At 57.0% G+C, this 19457-nt stretch overlaps 1 protein-coding gene across 2 annotated transcripts; it reads left to right on the forward strand.

The window, feature by feature from the left end:
• Positions 1-3: 3 nt before the first annotated feature.
• Positions 4-19440, forward strand: TMEM143 (transmembrane protein 143). Of its 2 annotated transcripts, XM_058707938.1 has the most exons (8): positions 4-298; positions 648-888; positions 2228-2332; positions 10431-10625; positions 11432-11559; positions 12600-12879; positions 17467-17656; positions 18326-19440. In XM_058707938.1, the coding sequence occupies exons 1-8, from the start codon at positions 276-278 to the stop codon at positions 18538-18540; spliced, it is 1377 nt and encodes a 458-aa protein (XP_058563921.1). In that variant the 5' UTR covers positions 4-275; the 3' UTR covers positions 18541-19440. The 2 variants fall into 2 exon arrangements, with proteins under 2 accessions (XP_058563921.1, XP_058563922.1); XM_058707939.1 differs by lacking the exon at positions 648-888.
• The last annotated feature ends 17 nt before the right edge of the window (positions 19441-19457 follow it).

A 19457-nucleotide genomic window follows, 5' to 3' on the forward strand; every position in this document is an offset into this window, starting at 1 on the left:
CTGCCCCGACCCAGTCCTCCTGGGAGTCTCGCGCCCGCTCCGCCCCCTTCTCTTTGAAGCGCGCGGACACGGAGAGACTTCCGCAGCGCGTGCGCCGCGCTCAAACGAGGCGAGAGAAGAAAGGCTGGCAGATGGCGCACGCGCGGTTGAGGCAGGGCCTCGGAGGGAAGATGGACAGCGCGCCGTGACCCAGGCTTTGCGCATGCGTCTTACTGCAGGCTGAAGCCGAACCTTGGGGACCCAGGACACCTTCGTACGCATGCGCAGGAGGCTCAATGACAGTCGAGCGTTGGCTAAGGTGAGGGAGACGGCGGACTGCATGGCCGGGGGAGGGCCGCCCTGCATCCCCTATGTAGCCTTTCCGAGCCTCTCCTATGCTCCTAAGATCCACCTGTTGCTTAGACCCCGCAGAAACCCTTTATACAACTAAAGGGCCTCTGGGCCCGAAAAACGCCCAGGACTCAAAATCTCCCGACTCCTGCCTGGGGCGCAGACCAAATGAGCAGTGTGGGAGGGCACAGGCAAGACGGGCTACAAGACTGGCAGATGGGCTCTGTGCCCTGCCTGGGGTATGGACGGTCCCTGGAGGTGGAGAGGGCGCTTTTCCTGTAGATGACCTTTGACCCCTGCCCATTTCCCTTTTTTAGGCTCCAGGGAAAGGGTCTGGCTATGCTGCTGGTGACCCGGGGGGTCTGGGGATCCAGGGTCCGAGTATGGTCCCTGTTGCCCACGCTTCTCGGGCCCCCCCGGGCCCTGTCGTCGCTAGCGGCCAAGATGGGGGAGTACCGCAAGATGTGGAACCCCACGGAGCCCCGCGACTGGGCCCAGCAGTACCGCGAGCGGTTCATCCCGTTCTCCAAGGAGCAACTGCTCCGCCTCCTGATACAGGTACCGCCCGTCCCGGGTCCAAGAGCCCGGGGACTATGACTCCCGGCAGGCATCGCGGCGGCACAGCCCTACGTGCCGCAGAGGGCTCTCCTGGCGCCTCCTGGGAGTTGTAGTTCCCGTTCCCTTTGTGCTCCCAGGTGGGCGTGGCGTTGGAATCTGGCGCGGGGGGGGGGGGGGGGTCTGTGAGCCGCGGATGTAGTTGAGATTCCGGACTCCAGCTTGTTCTGGGTTCTGGGTTCTTGCTTGAGCAAGCCTTCTCTGGGGCGTGGTTTTTACCTCTGCAAAATGGGTATGATAATCATCCTCATCAGTACTCTTACTGCTACCTAATAATAATCACCATACTTATGAAGCTTTAATCATAATTATTATCACACTGTTTGAGCTCTTACTGTTTGGCACTGTGCTAAGCATTTTCCATGCATGGTTGGATCATCAGAACAACCCAGTAAGAGAGACACTTCCATCATCCCCATTGTACAAATGAGCTAACTGAAGCAGGGGAAGGAAAGTAACCGACTCAAGGCTGTGTCGTTGTGGCCCAGGTTTGCACCAAAGTGGCCTGACCAGAGCAGGGCAGGGACTGTGGTCTATGGTGAGGCATTAGGCACCTGCTCCACTGAGAGTCCTGGTCCGGCTCCAGAGCTAAGCTCCTGCCCCACTGTTATCATCCTACTTGTCATGATTGAAGGTTATCATTCATTCATCTTAAAATTATTGATTGAACACCTGTCTGTACTAAGGCCTGTGCCAGACTCGACCCACAAGCACACACGTAAATCAGATACACGTAGACACACACGCATGTATATGGACACACAATGGCATTAGATTGTCACCATCGATCTCCAACAAAGTGGGTGTGATCCTCAGTTGCTGATAAGGGAACAGGCCTAGAAAGGTAAAGGCGTTCACCTAGGTCACGGAGGTAGGAAGCACAAGGAAGGAGTTAAATATGTGTGTTCTGGAGTCAGACAGGCCTGGCTCGGAGTCTCGGCTTCTTTTTTATTTTAATGTTTTATTTATTTTTGAGACAGGGAGAGACAGAGCATGAACGGGGGAGGGTCAGAGAGAGAGGGAGACCCAGAATCCGAAACAGGCTCCAGGCTCCGAGCTGTCAGCACAGAGCCCGACGTGGGGCTCGAACCCACGAACCGGGAGATCAGGACCTGAACCAGGAGATCGTGACCTGAGCCAAAGTCTGACGCTTGAGCCACTGAGCCACCTAGGCGCCCCCAAAACAAAATTTTAGAAAGCCCAGAGCTGCCAGAGAAAGAAATCCTCCCCGTGAGAAAGGGGAAGGAGGCCTACAGAGGAGTTTTGTTTCCTGGGGTTACAGGAATTCCACTCCAGCCCCGCGGACAAGGCAGCCTTGGAGTTGTTTGCGGCGCACGTGGACTTCTGCACCTTGTTCCACTACCACCACATCCTGGCCCGGCTGCAGGTGAGGACGTGGCCCTGCCCACCTTGGCCTTGGGGTGCCTGTGCCCTAACCCATTCATCCGGTACACAACCTGGCTATGCTCTGAGCAGTGATGGTTGAGTGAAGACCCGCGTGAAGACAGGGAGAGAGCCCGATGGGTGTCTGGTGGCCCGGGCGGGGGTGGGGGTGGGGGTGGGCACATTCCAAGCAGGGCGGGGAGGGAGCAAGTGCAAAGGCCCTGGGGTGCGGGTGTTGGAAGAACCCGAGGGGGCTGCTGTGCCGTAGATGAAGGCAGAGAGGCATCGGGGGCAAACTGTGCCTGGCCTTGTGGGTAGTGGGGGGGACTTCGCCTTGACTTCTAAGTTAGCTGGGAGGGCTACTGAGCAGAGGAGGGACATGTGCTGATTTAGGTGTTAGCGGGCGCCTTCTGGAACAGCCTGTCAGACGCAGGGAGATCTATTCAGAGTCTATTATGTTTGTCCAGCTGAGGGATAATGGCCACCCCAGCAAGAGTAATAGCGGTGGACGTGGGGAAAAGTGGTCTGGGCTGTGTGGGCGGGTGATGGGGGGGGGAAGGAGAAAGTCAGGGGGTGCCTCCAATTCCTCTGAAAGAACGGAGCTGCCATTTACCGAGCCGCGGAAGACGGGGCGGGGGCGGGAGGCAGGTCTGTGGGGAAGACGGGAGCTCAGTCTCGCGCTTAGGAATCTTAGATGCTTCCAAGCCAGCCTGGTAGAGCGATGGACCCGGATGTGGGCTCTGGGGGTCGGGGGAGGGGGCTGGGCCGGGAAGCATCCCTGGGAGCACTTAGATGGTACTAGACAAGACCACCAAGGGGGTTCGCTTAGCCTGGGATCCGCCCAGCCTTGAGATCAGAATGGGGAACGAGACCCCGGGAGGGGGGCGGCCAAAGAGCCAGCCGGAGAGAGAAGCGGAACCCCTGGAGGGAGGGATGTCAGGAAGCCACATGCTCCGGTCCCCTTCCTTCCCCGTCCCGGGATGCCGGCCGCGTGGGGGGTCCTGGAGACAGTGATCAGCTTTGGGGATCTTCTGTGAGGGACTCCCAGAGCTCAGAAAAGCCCTTGTGCTCACAGTCGTGGTTTATTGCAACGAAAGGAGGGCGAACAAAACAAAACGAGTGAAAGGAAAAAGGCGATGGGCCGGGGTGGGGGGTGGGGGCAGTGGAGGGGCAGCCAGAGAGGGAGAGGGAGAGAGAGAGAGAGAGAGAGAGAGAGAGAGAGAGAGAGAGAGAGAATCCCAAGCGGGCTCCACACTGTCAATGCAGAGCTTCGCAGAGATTCGGGGCTCGATCTCACAACCATGAGATCATGACCTGAGCTGAAATCAAGGGTCGGATGTTTGACTGGGCCACTCAGGCGTCCCCGAAAGATCTCATTTTCGAGGAATCTCTACCCCTAACGGAAGGCTCCAACTCACAAGCCGGAGATCAAGGGTCACATGCCCCGCCCACTGAGGCAGCCAGGTGCCCCAACTGGTGTCCAGGATTTTACGGGGCAGGGGGTGGGGGGAGGGGGTCTGTCAGCACCTGCGTAGCTGACCTGAGCTACTCAGTCACCAGCCCCTCCAGAGGTCAAACTGCTACTTCATGGCCCGAGGCCCTGCCATAAACCACATTGTTAGCATAGACTAGCTACGGGGCAGGGAAAGGGGAAGAGAAAGAATCCTAAGCAGGGCCCGGGGTTTCAGCGCAGAGTTCCACGTGAGGCTCGATCTCACGCACCCCGAGATCATGAGCCAAAATCGAGAGTCCGACGAGTACCCGACTGAGACACCCGTTCGAGTGCGTCCGAGCAAGACCCTCCGATCGGGCAGAACATTTCCAAGGGCCTGGAAGTTATCCCAAGAGCCCAGTCGACGGCCGGTCCTTTGGAAGGTGCGGGGTTTGGACACCCCAGGCCTGCTCAGCCAGCCCCTCACTGCTCCCTGCCGCTGCCCTCGGACACGGCCCCTCTCTGCTTTGAGTAGCAGTGACATCGGCCCCTTATTGCTGAGCTCACTCTGGGTGGCGCTCGTTGGCTCCTTCCTGTGGAATCGAGGGGGAGCCGCCCGGAGCCCCATTTGCAGAGGCGGAAACCGAGGCACTGAGAGGGCCTGGCTGAGCTATGATTTGCCCCCATGTCCAGCTACTTCTGAGCCCTAGCCCGGGGACCCCAGGAGGCAGGGTTTTTCAAAAACGTTGCTGAAAAAGATAATTTTCTTTCTCCATTCATTCATTCATTCATTCATTTTATGATTTAAAAAAAATGTTTATTTATTTTTTTTTTTAATTTTTTTTTTTTTAACGTTTATTTATTTTTGAGACAGAGAGAGACAGAGCATGAACGGGGGAGGGTCAGAGAGAGGGAGAGACACAGAATCGGAAGCAGGCTCCAGGCTCCGAGCCATCAGCCCAGAGCCTGACGCGGGGCTCGAACTCACGGACCGCGAGATCATGACCTGGCTGAAGTCGGACGCTTAACCGACTGAGCCACCCAGGCGCCCCGTTTTTTTATTTATTTTTTGAGAGAGTGCAAGCAGGGGAGGGGCAGAGAGAGAGGGGGACAGAGGATCCGAAGCAGGCTCTGCGCTGACAGCAGAGAGCCCGATGCGGGGCTTGAACTCACGAACTGTGAGATCATGCCCTGAGCCCAAGTCGGGCACTCACCGACTGAGCCACCCAGGTGCCCCCAAAAGCATTTTATTATGTGAACATTTAAATATAGAGGAACACATGGGGCGATGGGCGGCTCAGTCAGCTAAGCGTCCGGGTTTTGATCTCCGCTCGGGTCATGATCTCACAGTCTGTGGGTTCAAGCCCTTCATTGGGCTCCGTGTTGACAGGGTGGGGCCTGCTTGGGAGTCTCTCTCTCCGTCTCTCTCTCTCCCATCCCCATTCATGCTTGTGCTCTTTCTGTCTCTCTCTCTCTCTCTCTCTCTCTCTCTCTGTGTCTCTCAAAAATAAATAAATAAACTTAAACATTTTTAAGAATTTAAAAAACATATGGAAACATAGAAAACGTATACAGCAGAGATGCATGTTTCCACTGAGGTAGGAGATTCTAAGCTGAGATGCTAGGAGGAGAAGGGAAGAGCTAGAGAGACAGGTGGGACACATGAGTGACCCTTTGCTGGTGACCTGAGTCCCTCGAGGAAGCGGCCTGGGGCAGGAAAAGAACAGCTAGCTTCATTGTTCACTATCTGTGTGGGTAACCTTGGCAGGTGACCTCCATCTGCGCCTCCTTTCCCTCATTCATTCATCCGTGAGTGCACCGCAGATATTTCTTGAGCACCTACTGCGTCCTCCAGATGGTTCCAGGCCCCAGGACGTAGTGGTGAGCCTGACCGATGGGCATCTCTGCCTCACGGGATCACGTTCTAGGGAAGGACCCAGATCTTCAAGACCGCGAAGACGCAGGGGCGCCTGGCTGGCCGGGTCGGTAGAGCATATTCGACTCTTGATCTTGGGGGCATGAGTTCGAGCCCCATGTCGGGGTAGAGTTCACTTAAAAGAGTTAAAAAAAAAAAAAAAAGACGGTAAGGAAGCGAAACGTGTGAAGAGGCGCCAAGTACTGAGGAGGAAGTTGCCCGATCAAGCAGAGGGCACCCAGTTTATTTGTTTCCAGCTGCTGCCATCACAAATCACCGTAAAGCGGGTGGCTGAGAACCACAGAAATTTGTTCTCTCGGAGTTCAGGAGGCCAGAAGTCCAAAATCAAAGTGTGGGCGGGGTGGGTTTCTCCCGGAGGCTCTGAGCGGGGAACCACCCCGTGCCCGGTCCTGGAGGACAGTGACTGCCATTGTCAGCCTTCCTTGTCTCGTAGCCACGACAGTCCAATCTCTGTCTCCGTCTTCACATCACCTTCTTCTCTGTGGCCCTGCGTGCCCTTCTCTGTCTCCTATAAAGGCCACTGTCACTGGATACAGGGCCCACCCGAATCTAGGATGGTCTCACCCTGGGATTCGTACTCCTTAGACCTGCAAAGACCCTATTTCCAAATGAAGTCAGATTCTGAGGTTCTGAGGGGACACCATTCAACCCTCTCCACCTCGTTAAATTTGAATTTCAGATAAGCTGGGAATAATTTTTTTTTAGTATAATCATGTCCTATGTAACGTAGTCCTCAAATATTGCACGGGACATACTGAGGCTGAATACTTATTAGTTGTTGATCTGGAAATCAAATCTCACCTGGTATACTGTATTGAATTTTTTTTTTTTTTTTTTGGCTAAATCTGGTAACCCTAATTAAGAAGAAATTAGACAACAGGAATGTTTTGCAATTTTAGGGAGATAGTCAGGGGAGGCCTCACTGAGGCGGCGACATTTGAGCAGAGACCAGAAGGAGGCAAGAGGGAGAGCCATGAGGAGATCTGTGGGAACAGTAAGTGCAAAGGCCCTGAGGCAGGGCTGTGCATGGTGTATAGGAGGGATAGCAAGGAGGCTGGTGGGGCTAGAGCTGAGTGAGCACAGGGGAGAGGGCTGGAGATGAGGGCCCAGAGCCTTGTGGGACACAGTGAGGACTTTGCTTGGACTCTAAGTGATGTGGAAGCCACCAGAGGGCTCTAAGCAGCGGGATGTGAGCTGCCTTCTATTACGACGGGCGCCCTCCGGCAGCTTCCTGGGGAACAGACTGGGTTGGGGCTGGAGGATGGGAGCAGGGCAAGTGCAAGGGGGGGCTAAGACTTGCGCGTGGAGGAGGAGGGGTGGTGGGAAGAAGTGGTTGGATTCTGGATCCGTTTTGAATGGGGGTCCATCAGGGATTTGACGATGGGTTCAGGGTGGGCACCTGGGAGGATGGGCTTGGACGCTTCTAAGCTGGGTAATGTGGCGGGAGGAGCAGGTCTGGGGAGGGGTCTCAGGACCCCAGTTTGGGACGTAGTGCCTTTGAGAGGATGCCCGTCGGATGCCCGCGTGGAGGTGTCGAGACGCCCGTCGGACGTCTGTGGCCACGCGTCGAGTAGGCTCTTGGCATGTAAGTCTGGTGCTCAGGACCCACCTGAGCAGCAGACTCGGGCCCGTACCCTGCCCTCAGAGAGCTGAACTTGGGTGGCAGGGACAGTTGTGAGTCAGACACCCTCCCCCGACGAACAGATACAGCCACACAGTGAACTCCCAGGGTGCAGTTCGTGCCAGCGCGTAAGGAAGCTTGACCTTGGTTTCTGAACCAGACTCTGTGTGCGTATCAGAAAATGCACCCCTTTCCGTCGCCTGGTGCTGTGCACGCGACATTGGCAGCTGCTAGCCCCATGTGGCTGTTTAAATGTGAGGGCGCTGGAATGAAATAAAATTTAGAAATTCTGTCCGAAATTTCAGTTGTGTTTGCCATGTTTCAAGTGTTCCGGAGCCACCGGTGACCAGTGGTGAGGTATTGGATGGTGCAGATCTAGATGTTTCTATCCTTGGAGGCAGTTCTTTTGGAATGTGCTGCTCTTAGACCCTTTATTTCCATCTGAAAGGGCGACTGTTCCGATAAATGTATGGGTCGACAGCATCTACAACGGTGCTTATGTTAGACTGGCACATTTGTGCAGTGTACAATCTTGCCCAACCACGCAAGGAGGCTCTGCTCAGCCTAAGGAATGGAGGGGGGCTTTTTGAGAGCGAGAAGGGAGCTGGAATACCATAGAAGAGTGGGACTTCAGTCGTGGAAAGGGAAGGAGGAGGGGAGTGGGGGGCAGGGAGAGTCTCTTAACAGCATGTGCAACATCCCTGTGCCTGGAGGAACTAAAACCATTGTGAGCCACCAAGGGGGACCGTGGTGTTAGGTCCTGGGAGGCCTTGCGGGAAGGACACGGTCCAGAGCACGGTCCTACTTCCTGAGGGCAGTGGGAGCCTCGGAATGAGTTTTGCAGGAGATTGACATGGTTACATGTGTAATTCCTGATATGCCACTTCCTGGCTGTGTGACCTCAGGCAGTTCCTTAACCTCTCTGTGCCTCATTTCCCACATCTCTAAACGAGGATAACCACAGGGGCCATCATCACCTTATGTGCATAACGCGTGCACAACCTGCTTCAAACAGTGCCCGACACACGGCAAACGCTATATAACCGCGCGTTATCATTTATTACCGTTGTTCTCGTGGTTCGATGGAATCTCGGCTGCCGTGTAGACAGGACAGGTGGTTGAGGGTGGGGCGAGGGGCTTTGGGGAGGCCACCGAGAAGGCCGCTGGACTCATCCAGGTAGGAAGAGGAGTTGGTGGTGTGGACGGGGTGGGGCCGGTGGGCAAAGGGGGCCTGTTTCGGAGGGAGAATCAGCAGGGTTCAACGTGTGGGGGAGGGGAGGAGCCGGGGGTCACCTGCGGCCTCCAGGTTTCTGGCCGGAAGCCCTGCGTGGATGTCAAGTGCCCAGCGGAGAATCTAGCGCGCGGCGGATGCTTGCCGAATACCGATTTCTCTCTCTCTCCTCCAGCTCTGAGCTTCCCTCCCAGTCAAACCCCAGCTCTATCCCGGAAGTGAAATTTCTCAAGGTCACTCTCTGAGTCTGAGAACAGGAGGGACTTCCGGCACAGACTGGGGCGGGGGAGCTTTGGGCTGCAGTCCCGCCCCGGCCCTGGGAGTTCGTTCCAAAGGGGGTTTGCTAGGCTCGGCTGCCAGGTTGTTTCCTGCTCCGTCGTTTCCAAGGTCGTGGGCCTTCCCACCTCCGGACCTCTGCCCAGGCCGTTCCTGCCACTGGTAGACCCTCTTCCCTTCCACTCATTCAACCCTGCACTTGGCCCGGACAAGTGGTTCCTTCAGGCTACCTCTCCTGGGAGACACGGAGAGTTGGGCTCGATTTATGGACCAGTGAGTCCCCGGTGCCGCATAGTCTGGCGTGAGTCACGTGTCTTCCTGAAACCGGCAAATAGGCTAGGCACCCAGCAGTTCGCTCACTCACTCATTCATTTGTTCATCCGTCCATCCATTCAGTCCACAAGTTTTTGCAAGGTGGGTAGGGAGGGATGGGTGCATAAGATGAGGTGGGCAGGGTGGAGGCCAGTTTGCGAGGGGCCTTGGAGGCGGTGGAACGATTCTGGTATTTATTCCAAGGGCAGGGGAGAAGCCACCGCGGGGAGAGGGTGTGGGATCTGTTTATAGTCTAAATCATAAATAAGCTCTTGGTGCGACAGTTTCATGGAGCACGGGGTAGGAGAGGCGAGAGAAGGGGCGCCTGGGTGGCTCCGTCGGTTGAGCGTCCGACTCCGGCTCAGGTCATGGTCTCAGGGTTTGTGGGTTCGAGCCCCGCGTCGGGCTCTGTGCTGACGGCTCAGAGCCTGGAGCCACTGCTTCGGCTCCCGTGTCTCCCTCTCTCTCTGTTCCTCCCCCACTCTCGCTCTGTCTCTCAAAATAAATAAAAACGTTAAAAAATTTAAAAGAGTGGCGAGACAAGAAGCCCAATGCAGTTGCTTGGGAGAGAGGACAGGTAGCCGGGACGAGAAGGGGGTACTGGAGATGGGGGGGGGGGGGGGGACGATGGATTCGAGGACGCCTCGGCGGTCTAGCCAGTGAACTTGCAAAAGGTCTGGACAAGGGGGCGACCACAAGGAAGGAATCAAGGATGCCTCCGAGGTGTCTGATCAGAGCATCCGAATGAATCAGTCAGTGCCCTTTCCTGAAGGGAGAAGGCTGGGGGGAGGGAGGGGAAGGAACGAAGCATTCTCCTTGGGCCATGTTAGATGCAAGGTGGCGTTTCCAACGGGAGATGTCAGAGGTCTTTGAATATGAGAGTCTGACGCTCAGGGTAGAGGCCAAGGCTGACTGGAGGTGGGGGTGAATAGGTTTGGGAGAGGAAACCGGGAAATGTATTCTCTCTGTGCAAACCTGCGTCCACCTTCCCGTCTGTTACCGGGGGAGGAGGGACAGGACAGACGCTCAGGCCCCGGAACTGGATAGTAGGTCCAGAACCTGGAGGACGGGTCCGGGCTGGAGCTGCGAGTCGCGCACAGATACATAGAGACGCCCAGAGTGGTGTTTAAAGGCACGGGAATAACGAGGCTATTTAGGGTGCGCTCAGAGAGAGAAAAGGGAAGAGGGCCCGGCACAAGCCCTGGGGTCCCCCCGTCATCTGAGGGATGGGGCCGGGAGCAATCCCTCATGCCGCGCCCTAGCCCATCTCTCTTCTCTGTGACTCTCTCCTCAGGCCTTGTATGACCCCATCAACCCCGACAGGGAGACCCTCGACCAGCCTTCGCTTACGGACCCACAGCGTCTGTCCAACGAACAGGAGGTGCTCCAGGCTCTGGAGCCCCTGCTGGCCCAGGCCAATTTCTCCCCGCTGTCTGAGGACGCTCTGGCCTACGCTCTGGTGGTCCACCACCCTCAGGATGAGGTCCAGGTGCCTGTCTCCCAGAGGAGGACCGAAACACCGGAAGACCTGGGGGCAGGGATGAGCCTTTGGGAGGCAGAGGCTGCTGGGAGTTGTCCTGAACGCAGGGCGTGAGCCCATGCAGCGTTCTCGGTGAATTAGACTAGGGCACCTCTTTCCCAGTCGGTCCACTGCCATCTGTTGGAAAAAGGAAACGTAAGAAACGGACCTTCTTAGGACTGGAGGCTTTCTCGCCACCTGCCAGAAAACTGTGGCAATAAGTAATACGAAATGCTCATCCTTAAAGTAAAAAAAAAGTACTATCATCTTCCAAACTCCCCCATTTTAACGATGTTAAGACATACTTTTTACTGAAGTCACATTCTATTGTCCCTGAAATTGGAATATAACTTCTAAGTGGTGGTGTGGCCTAGTGTTAATGGGCGATATATTTTCTCTTTCAATTGCTTCATAAGGTAATGGAGGATCCAGTCGACAATCATATTACAATAGAGAAAGGCATCAAAGTAAAATGTCGTGTACCTTAAGCTTACACAATGTCACATGTCGTATCTTACAATCAGTGGCATCTTAGATTCTCAGAAACATGGCAGTAAAAATGACTGTGAGGTAAATGGTGCCACCTGAGAGAGTATGCCCTTGCGCAGTATACAACACGAGCAACCATACAGGGCCACCCTGCCTAAACACCGGGTGATGATGAGCCTGGGAGGAGGGTGGACATCACTGGGAGAAGGGGCATCTAATTCCAGTAACCTGTGCTCTCACCGCAGACCACGCTCATCCGCCTCTGCTTCCTTTGTCCCCCTTGTCAGGTGACAGTAAATTTGGATCAGTATATCTACATGCAGTTCTGGGCCCTGGGCCAGCGAGTCGGGCAGATCCCCCGTAAGTCCAGCGTGGGCTCCAAACGTGGCTTCATCAGGTCGCCCCCCGCAGAGAGGTGAGGCGGCCCTTGTTCCCCAGCTGCAGCGAGAGGGAGCAAGGTTAGAGTCGAGAGGGGACTGCAGGTCAGTGTCTGCATTTGGGTGTCTGGGCCCTGGGTGGGAAGTCGAGAAAGGGGGCGGGGAGATCATCCAAATGCCGCCTTTCCTTCCCAGGGGGAAAATAAGAAACTAGCATTCCCCGGGGAAGAGGAAGGGGAGCGACACTTGTCCCCATTTTCCAAATGAGGAAAGCAGAGCCTCAAGCAAAGGAAGGCCACGTTCTGAAAAAATGGCGCCACCAGGACTCCGATGAGCCTCCTATTTTGAACGGAGGCCCTTCAAATACAGAGTAGGGTCAGGAGAGCCAGATCTTCTCTTGGGCCTATAAATTACCCGATCTTTCTGGAAATCAGTTTATCAGATATGGTCACGAATCCAAAAAAGCAAAACAAAACAGAACAAACAACAAAAAAAAACAAAAAAAAAAAAAACACCGCCAAAGACAAAAAGCCCTCACGCCCCTAAAGCGGCAATTCCGTTTCCGGGAATCTATTCCAAGGAGATATTTATACTTCGCAGGCTGTGTGTTTAATTGTCTGTCTCTCCAGCAAGGCGGCGATGGTCTCTCCAGAGCTTCGTAGCACTCCCTGGCACCTGGCGGGCACTCTAAGTTACAATTAGCATTTGAATTTGAAAAAAAAAAAATAAATAAAAATAAATAAATAAATAAATAAATAAAACACACAAACAAAAAACCCAGAACTAAAGAAAAGACAGTCTATTCGGCTCTCGTTCGGGAAATGAGAAGGGAGCCCCGGAAAGCGGAAGCCACGGTTGTGTCCGACAACCGGGGATTGCATTGTTCAGCTGACGCCCCGTGGTTGGACCCTTGGCGCAGTTCCGGCCCCCCTCCCACCACCTCGGGGTAGCAGCCTTGGAGAATGCCCGCGCTACTGCCGAGCTAGAGAGGGCGCCCCCGGGGGGGGGGGGGGGGGCTGGAGGGGGGCTCCCCGGGGCGGTCCTGAGCACCTCGCCCCTTCTTGTCTTGGTCCGTCAGGAGGTACTTCAAGCGGGTGGTGCTAGCGGCCCGAACGAAGCGGGGGCACCTGGTGCTGAAGAGCTTCAAGGACACGCCGCTGGAGGGTCTGGAGCAGCTGCTGCCCGAGCTGAAGGTGCGCACGCCCACCCTGCAGCGTGCGCTGCTCAACGTCACGCTCTTCGTCTCGGGCGTGGTGTTCTTTGTCAACGTGGGCATGGTGGTGCTCTCGGACCTCAAGGTGGCCACCTCCCTGCTGCTGTTGCTCTTTGCCGCCTTCATGGGCCTGCGGGCCTCCAAGGTAAGGGGACTGCCCGCCACGCTTCTTGGGCCCCTGCCTCTGCGCGTTCGTTCGGCCCCAAGGTCAGGCCACCCTCTATTTTGGTTTATCTCCGGCGTTAATCTGCTTCATGCCTTCCCTCCTTCCCTCAGTCATTCTTCCTTTCCTTCCTTCCTTCCTTCCTTCCTTCCTTCCTTCCTTCCTTCCTTCCTTCCTTCCTTCCTCCCTCCCTCCCTCCCTCCCTCATCCTGGCCGGGGCGTCGTTATCACCAGGCGAGCATGTTTTATCCGGGCAGCCTCCCTGAGCTCCAGCCCGAATGGACTCAACGGGAAACTGGGCCTGGGGCCCGGGAAACTATATTTTTAACACACTCCCTTCCTGATTCTGCTACATGTGAATGCAGGGCCACCTGATACAGTTGCACAGGTTGTTCACCATCCAAGGAGTCAGAGCTGAGGGCCTGGCGGCGGGGGGGGGGGGGGGTGGGTGGGGGGGGGCTGAAACCTAACTTGTGCCCTGTGTGCTGTCTTGAGGCTGAGCCGGCCGGGGGAGAGGGGCTGCCTTTTACCAGTTCTCCCCAGGGTTGGCACCGGCCCCAGGAGTGTGGACTGATGTGTGGAGTCCATTGTGCTTGATCATTCACTCGCTGGTTCATTGGTTTTCAAGCTGTTTACAGCCATCCCAGCAGGCTCTTAGGACAATGATAATAAATCCCGCAGATAATAGCCAGGCTGTGCTGGCTGAGAGGGTGAAGGGCTGGGGGTGGGGGTAGCTGCTGAGGACCAGGGGTCAGGCAGGATCTAAAGGAAGCTTTTTTTTTTTTTTTTTTAATGTTTCTTTATTTTTGAGAGAGAGAGAGAGAGTGCAGGGCAGAGAGAGAGGGGGACAGAGGATCCAAAGCGGGCTCCTCGCTGACAGCAGTGAGCGCAGGGTGGGGCTCGAACTCACGAACCATGAGATCATGACCTGGCCTGACGTCAGTCAGCCTCCCGTTTGAAAGGGGAGGAGTGAACCCGGTGGAGAAAGGGGCTGGGCAGGCACAGCCTTGGGGGGGGGATCTTGCAGGGCTGGAGTCTGGGGTCCAGGGTGGAGAAGTGAGGCCCTAGAGAGTGGCAAGGGCCTTGAATGCCAGAATAGGGACCCTGGGGTTTAGCCACTGGGCAGCAGCTGCTATGGAAGAATTGCAGGCCCCGAGGGAGCCTGCAGCCTCCGTGGAGGGGGTGGGGCTATGAGACCAAGAGCAGGGAGGCTGGGAAGGGTGTCAAGTGGTCTGGGGGGGCACCCAGAGTCCCAGCCCCAGGGGGACCATCCGTCCCGCCTCAGAGGCCCCTATTTATTTATTTTATTTTATTTGTTCAAGTTTATTTATCTATTTTGAGAGAGAGAGAGAGAGAGAACGAGCATAGCGGTGGGGGAGAGGGGGGACAGAGGAGAGACAGAATCCCAGGCAGGGATCTGAGCACAGAGCCTGACGCGGGGCTCGAACTCACGAAAACGTGAGCCGAAATCAAGAGTCAGACGCTTAACGGACTAAGCCCCCCGGGCGCCCCTCTGAGGGGCCCAGTTCCAAACCCGGTTCACTAGTTAATGTGACGCATCCGTTAAATGTTTTCCCACGCTCTGCGCGGAGCCTCCAACCCTTGACCGTGAGCCCTCCCAGCCTCCTTCCCGGCGCCCCTCCCCGTGCACACTTGTTCCCTCCTGTGTGTCGGTGGCTCCCAGATATCTGTCTCTGGTGCAGGCGTCTCTCCCAGTCTCCAGCCCCCCACCCCACCCGCCCCCTGGACACGCCCGAGCCCTTCCCACACGCCCCACATCCCACTGAGCTCAGGATCCTTCCTCCCCAACCCCCCTTCATCCCGAGCCCCTGTCTAAGGGGCCGGTCTCAGATGATTTTGCCGCCATAGGCACGTCCCTCTTTCTTTCCCCCCCTCAAAGAGCTCATCCACTTCTGGCGTTTCCGCCGACAGCTTTCTACCGTCTCCCGGATCGGATGCTCCGCGCCCAGCCTGGGGCCGCCAGCTCCGGGCCCCCTTTGCCCTCCCCTCCAGCGGCGGCTCCCCACACACCTGCTCCTCGTCCTGGTTCTCTGTCTGCAGAGGGCCCTATGCCCCCTGTCACCGCTAGACCCCTGAGGCTGTCCTCGCCCTACCCCCTAGTCTGTCCTTCCCGCCCCGATATTGTGCCCCGTCTCGTTCCCTCTGTCCTGGCCGCAGCCCAGGCCTTCCCAGCCTCCCCGTCGGTCCCCTCCAGCCCATCCCCGAGGTCCCCGGAGCTGGCCCTGGTTCAGCGTGGGCCCCCTCAGCCCAGCACAGAGCAGGCCCAGGCTTGTTGAGAAGCAAGCAGCCCAGAGATCTCTCCCTGGAGGGAGACACGTGGAGGTCGCAGTGGACACTCCAGGAGCCCGATGACACAGCTGCCCATCTGGGGGACGCGGCGTCCTTGAGGACTGAGCCTCGAGGATTGAGGCAGTGAGTGTTTTCTAAGAGCAGCCCAGGGGTGACTTGGCTTGTTCTGAGGCCCCAGAGGCCTGAGAGAGAGGGCAGCTCGGGATACTGTTCAGGGGTTAAATTGGCTCATTGGCACGGGCTGCGTTCAGAGAGGAGGAGCAGGAGGCCAGCGGGAGAAACCTTCAGGGGCCGGGCCACACAGGGCCTTGGCCAGGGAGCTCGGGCTCTCTGAGGGCGCTGGGGAGCCACGGCAGGGCTGTGAGCAAGGGGGGAGCGGGGTCAGTTCTGGGGCTGTGCAGAGACAGACCGGAAGGGGCAGAGGCCGGCGGGAGGAGGCCATGCACCAAGCGGCTGGGAGAGGAGGGGACAGCGCAGAGAGGGGGAACCGGCAGGCCAGGAGGTGGGCTGAGGGGAGGCGCCGGCAGCCGGCGTTTTGGTTGTTGAAGGGAACACCCAGGTGGCAGCCGGTGTGTCCTCAGCGAGAGGCCCGGCCTCATCTGCGTGCCACGGAATGTGGCGTGACCTGCTCACTTAACGTAAGAGAATTCAGCTCCATGAGCTTGGCCAAAGCAGACACAAAACCCAACGTGTATTTCATCCCAGACCGTCCCTAACACGCGCCCTTCTTACACCTCGCCTTCAACCGAAGCGATAGCGATTCGTTCCAACGCAGGGACGCACCCCGTGCCGGGCTGGGCTCGTAAGAAGAGGGGGCACGGTCGCGCACAACCGTGTCATCGGTCCCTGGCAGTGATCTGAGTGATTTCCACGGCTAGGCTGCCTTCAGAGGCATTTCACCTTAGGTCTCCGCGCAAGATGGGCAGACAGCCCGTGCATTTAAAAGATGGAAGCCTGGGGCGCCTGGGTGGCTCCGTCAGTTAAACGTCCAACTTCAGCTTACGTCGTGATCTCATGGTTCGCGGGTTCGAGCCCTGCGTCGGGTTCTGTGCTGACGGCTCGGAGCTTGGAGCTTGCTTCAGATTCTGTGTCTCCCTCTCTCTCTACCTGTCCCCCGACTCACACTCTGTCTCTCTCAAAATAAATAAACATAATAATTTAAACTTTTCTTAAAATAAAAATATAAAAAAATAAAAGACAGCAGCCAGCCTGGAGCGTGGACGAATATTCCATAGTAGCTGATGTTGAAGCGCCCTGGCCGTCTTGGGCCTGGCTTCGTGCCAAGAGCCTCTTAAACCTCTTGTTGACTCTCTGACCCTTTCCTGCCATCTAGCCGGGCTCACTGATAGTGTTCCCCGAGGATTTAGGTTTTGGCCAAGGGCTCACAGTTGGCCCCAGCCTGCCAGGCTATGAGACCCAGCAGTGTTGAACTCATTTTGTGGCTGGATGGAGGAATCTGAGTGGAGGATTCTAGCGTGAGCCCCAGAGGGCACTGGTAGGCTCTCATTTCCTTCCTTGGGGGACACCAAGCATGGGGATCAGGGTCCGGGAGAGGAGGGGGCAAAGTGTGGAGAAGGAGGCCCCAGACTTCTTTCCCTCAAGGAGGTTTGGAGTATTTGTTTTCTGTTAGCACTTCTCTTGACAATTTCATATGTAAACCCTTCTTCTTACTATGGAAAAAGTTCAAACAACTGTGGGATTAAAAGCACTTGATGAGCTCCTGGGCATCCCCGAGTCTCTAATTATCAAACAGTCAATCCGGGTCCACCTACACGCCCCCTGCCCTCCCACACCACTGGGTTATTCGGAAGCAAATCCTAGACATGCCCTCTGGAAATACTTTAGTGTGTGTCTAAAAAGATAAGGACTTAAAAAAAAAAAAAAATCACTGTAGCAGAAAGTTCCGAGGCTGCAGCTCAAATGGTCTGGAAACCCTTGAGCAAATCCATTACTATGTGGCTCAGCTAAGCAGACCAGTGAAGCGGTGGCTAAAAGCTGTCGGTGGCCTCGGGGTCAGTGGGGCGGGAGCGAGTGTGTGTGTGTGTATGTGAAAAATACAAATACCCGGGCACCAGCCCCGGGGACCTGAACCCGAAGAGGTCCGGGGAGGGCCCGGGAGCCCGCGGAAAGGACCATGCCAGCGTTGAGTGGCTGGGGGTGGGGTGGGTGTCGGGGTGGGGGGGCGTGGGGCCCCGGGCGGCCCTGCCCCCTCCCACCCCGTCGCGCCGCTGAGCCCGCGGGGCGCTGTCCCGCCCGCAGATGTTCGGACAGCGGCGCAGCGCGCAGGCGCTGGAGTTGGCGCACATGCTCTACTACCGCAGCACCTCGAACAACTCGGAGCTGCTCAGCGCCCTGGCCCTGCGCGCGCAGGAGGAGCACGCCAAGGAGGCCCTGCTGGCGCACAGCTTCCTGGCCCGGCTGCCCCGGACCGCCCGCGGCGCGCCGGAAGGTAGGACTTGGCCCCGGGGCCCCGCCCCCGCCCGCATCCCATCGCGGCCCAGAACTGACGTGGCCCCACCTGAAACGAACTCCATTCATACCCTAACAGGGTCAAGACTCCGCCCCCCCCATTCCCAACTGGCCCCACCCCATTGAGGACACCAACCTCCCCCCCCCCCCCTCACCGCGCAGGCCCAGTACTCCCGGTTCCTACGGGCGAGTCTGACCTATAACATCCCAGGTGACCTCGGCGCTCAGCATGCCGATGGGAACCCCTGAACCCAGCTTCCGATCTTGATGGATCTGGTCCCTCCCTGGGGTGACCGACTTCCCTATCCTGACCTCCTCCTGGATTAGGGTCTCGGGTCATCAGTCTCCTGTTGTGGCATGCCCTCCTTTGCTCCCACCTTGCCCAGCGCTCCTTCCAAAAGAGGCTCTTGCCCCCTCCCCCTGGGAGCCCCAGGTTGACAGGAACCTCCACCCTTCCCTGAACAAGAGGCCCTGACTTGTCCCTAGACGAGAGCCCCAGAGTCGGACCCTTCCTAGCCTCAAGCGGACCTCTAGGCTGCTCCCAAACCCGGACCCCTTGTATTCCTTGTCCTGCGCCCTCCCTGCTGTCCCTTCCGGGTCCTTCCAGGCCCCAGTCACCTCCTCACAACACCTGCTTCTCCCCCTGCAGAGACCTCCCTGTGGCTCCAGTCCGAGGTAGAGAACTGGCTTCTGGCCCAGTCGGGCTGTGACGTGGCCTTCAACGGAACTCGGGCCCTGGCCCACCTGCAAGCCCTGACCCCCAGCCTCGGGATGTACCCGCCCCCGGGTTTCCCCAAACTAGACGCGTTGCCTGCAGTCATTTCCGAGTCCCCCCGGTCCGCACCCAGTAGTGACAAGCCCTGAGCGAAACCACTGCCCAGCCTCGCCCAGCCACCTGGTTAGGAACTAAGCCCCGCCTCCTCCACGCTGAGCTGTCAATCACAGCCACTTGTGCTTTGCCCCTCCCCAACTTCCACTTACCCACAAGCAATCGCTTTCGTTACTCCGTATTCTCAAACAAAGCCGGCAATTGAGGCAGCCTAGAGTTGCTAGGCAAGCCCCCGCCCCAGCGCAGCCAATCTAAGCTTTTTGGCTTCTGCGGCGGTTCCATCGCTTAGTCCCACCCCCGCCGTAAACATCCAAACGGGGTTCGGCCGAGGGGGAGTGTCAGCCAATCAGAGCTGCTCAGTGCTACAAACCACTGGGCACAGTTGTTAGACTGTATCTTCCCGAGGCCAGAGATCATTGTCTTTTTAGCCCGCCCCGGGCTAACTGCCCAACTTGCTCGCGGAGGCGGGGCCCCAGCCCACAGCCAACGGGAGCCGCTCAGCCCTGCTCTTCTGGCAAACTGCCAACGACAGCTGCCGGGCACCAGCAACCCTGGGCTGCCAGTTGGCGCTGTGTAGAAGAAACCAGGCAACATTTCTAAAAGGAAACCTGATCTTTGCATGCATTGACGCTGCTGATAAAGGCAGGCTATCTGGTCAGCTGCTGATCGGCTTGTCCAGGCTGAAGGGGTTGCGAGCCTTGTGTCAGGCAGAAAACCGCGGGTCAGGAGGAAGCAGCGACTACCCTCCCTCCAAGACGCATTTCCAACTCAGGCCCCAACAACCTCAGGTGCCTTTCCTGCCCGGGCCCCTCACCCTTTCTGCAGAAACTACCTCGGTCTGGATCTTTCTTCCACCAGTGGCCTGTGCAATATTTATTGGTCTATCAATTTAGCCCTCGTCCTCTCTCCCAAAGGAATAAATCGTGTGCAATGAATCTGGATGAGTGGGGGT

This window comes from Neofelis nebulosa, chromosome 17 (assembly GCF_028018385.1).
Source record: "Neofelis nebulosa isolate mNeoNeb1 chromosome 17, mNeoNeb1.pri, whole genome shotgun sequence".
Taxonomy (NCBI): domain Eukaryota; kingdom Metazoa; phylum Chordata; class Mammalia; order Carnivora; family Felidae; genus Neofelis; species Neofelis nebulosa.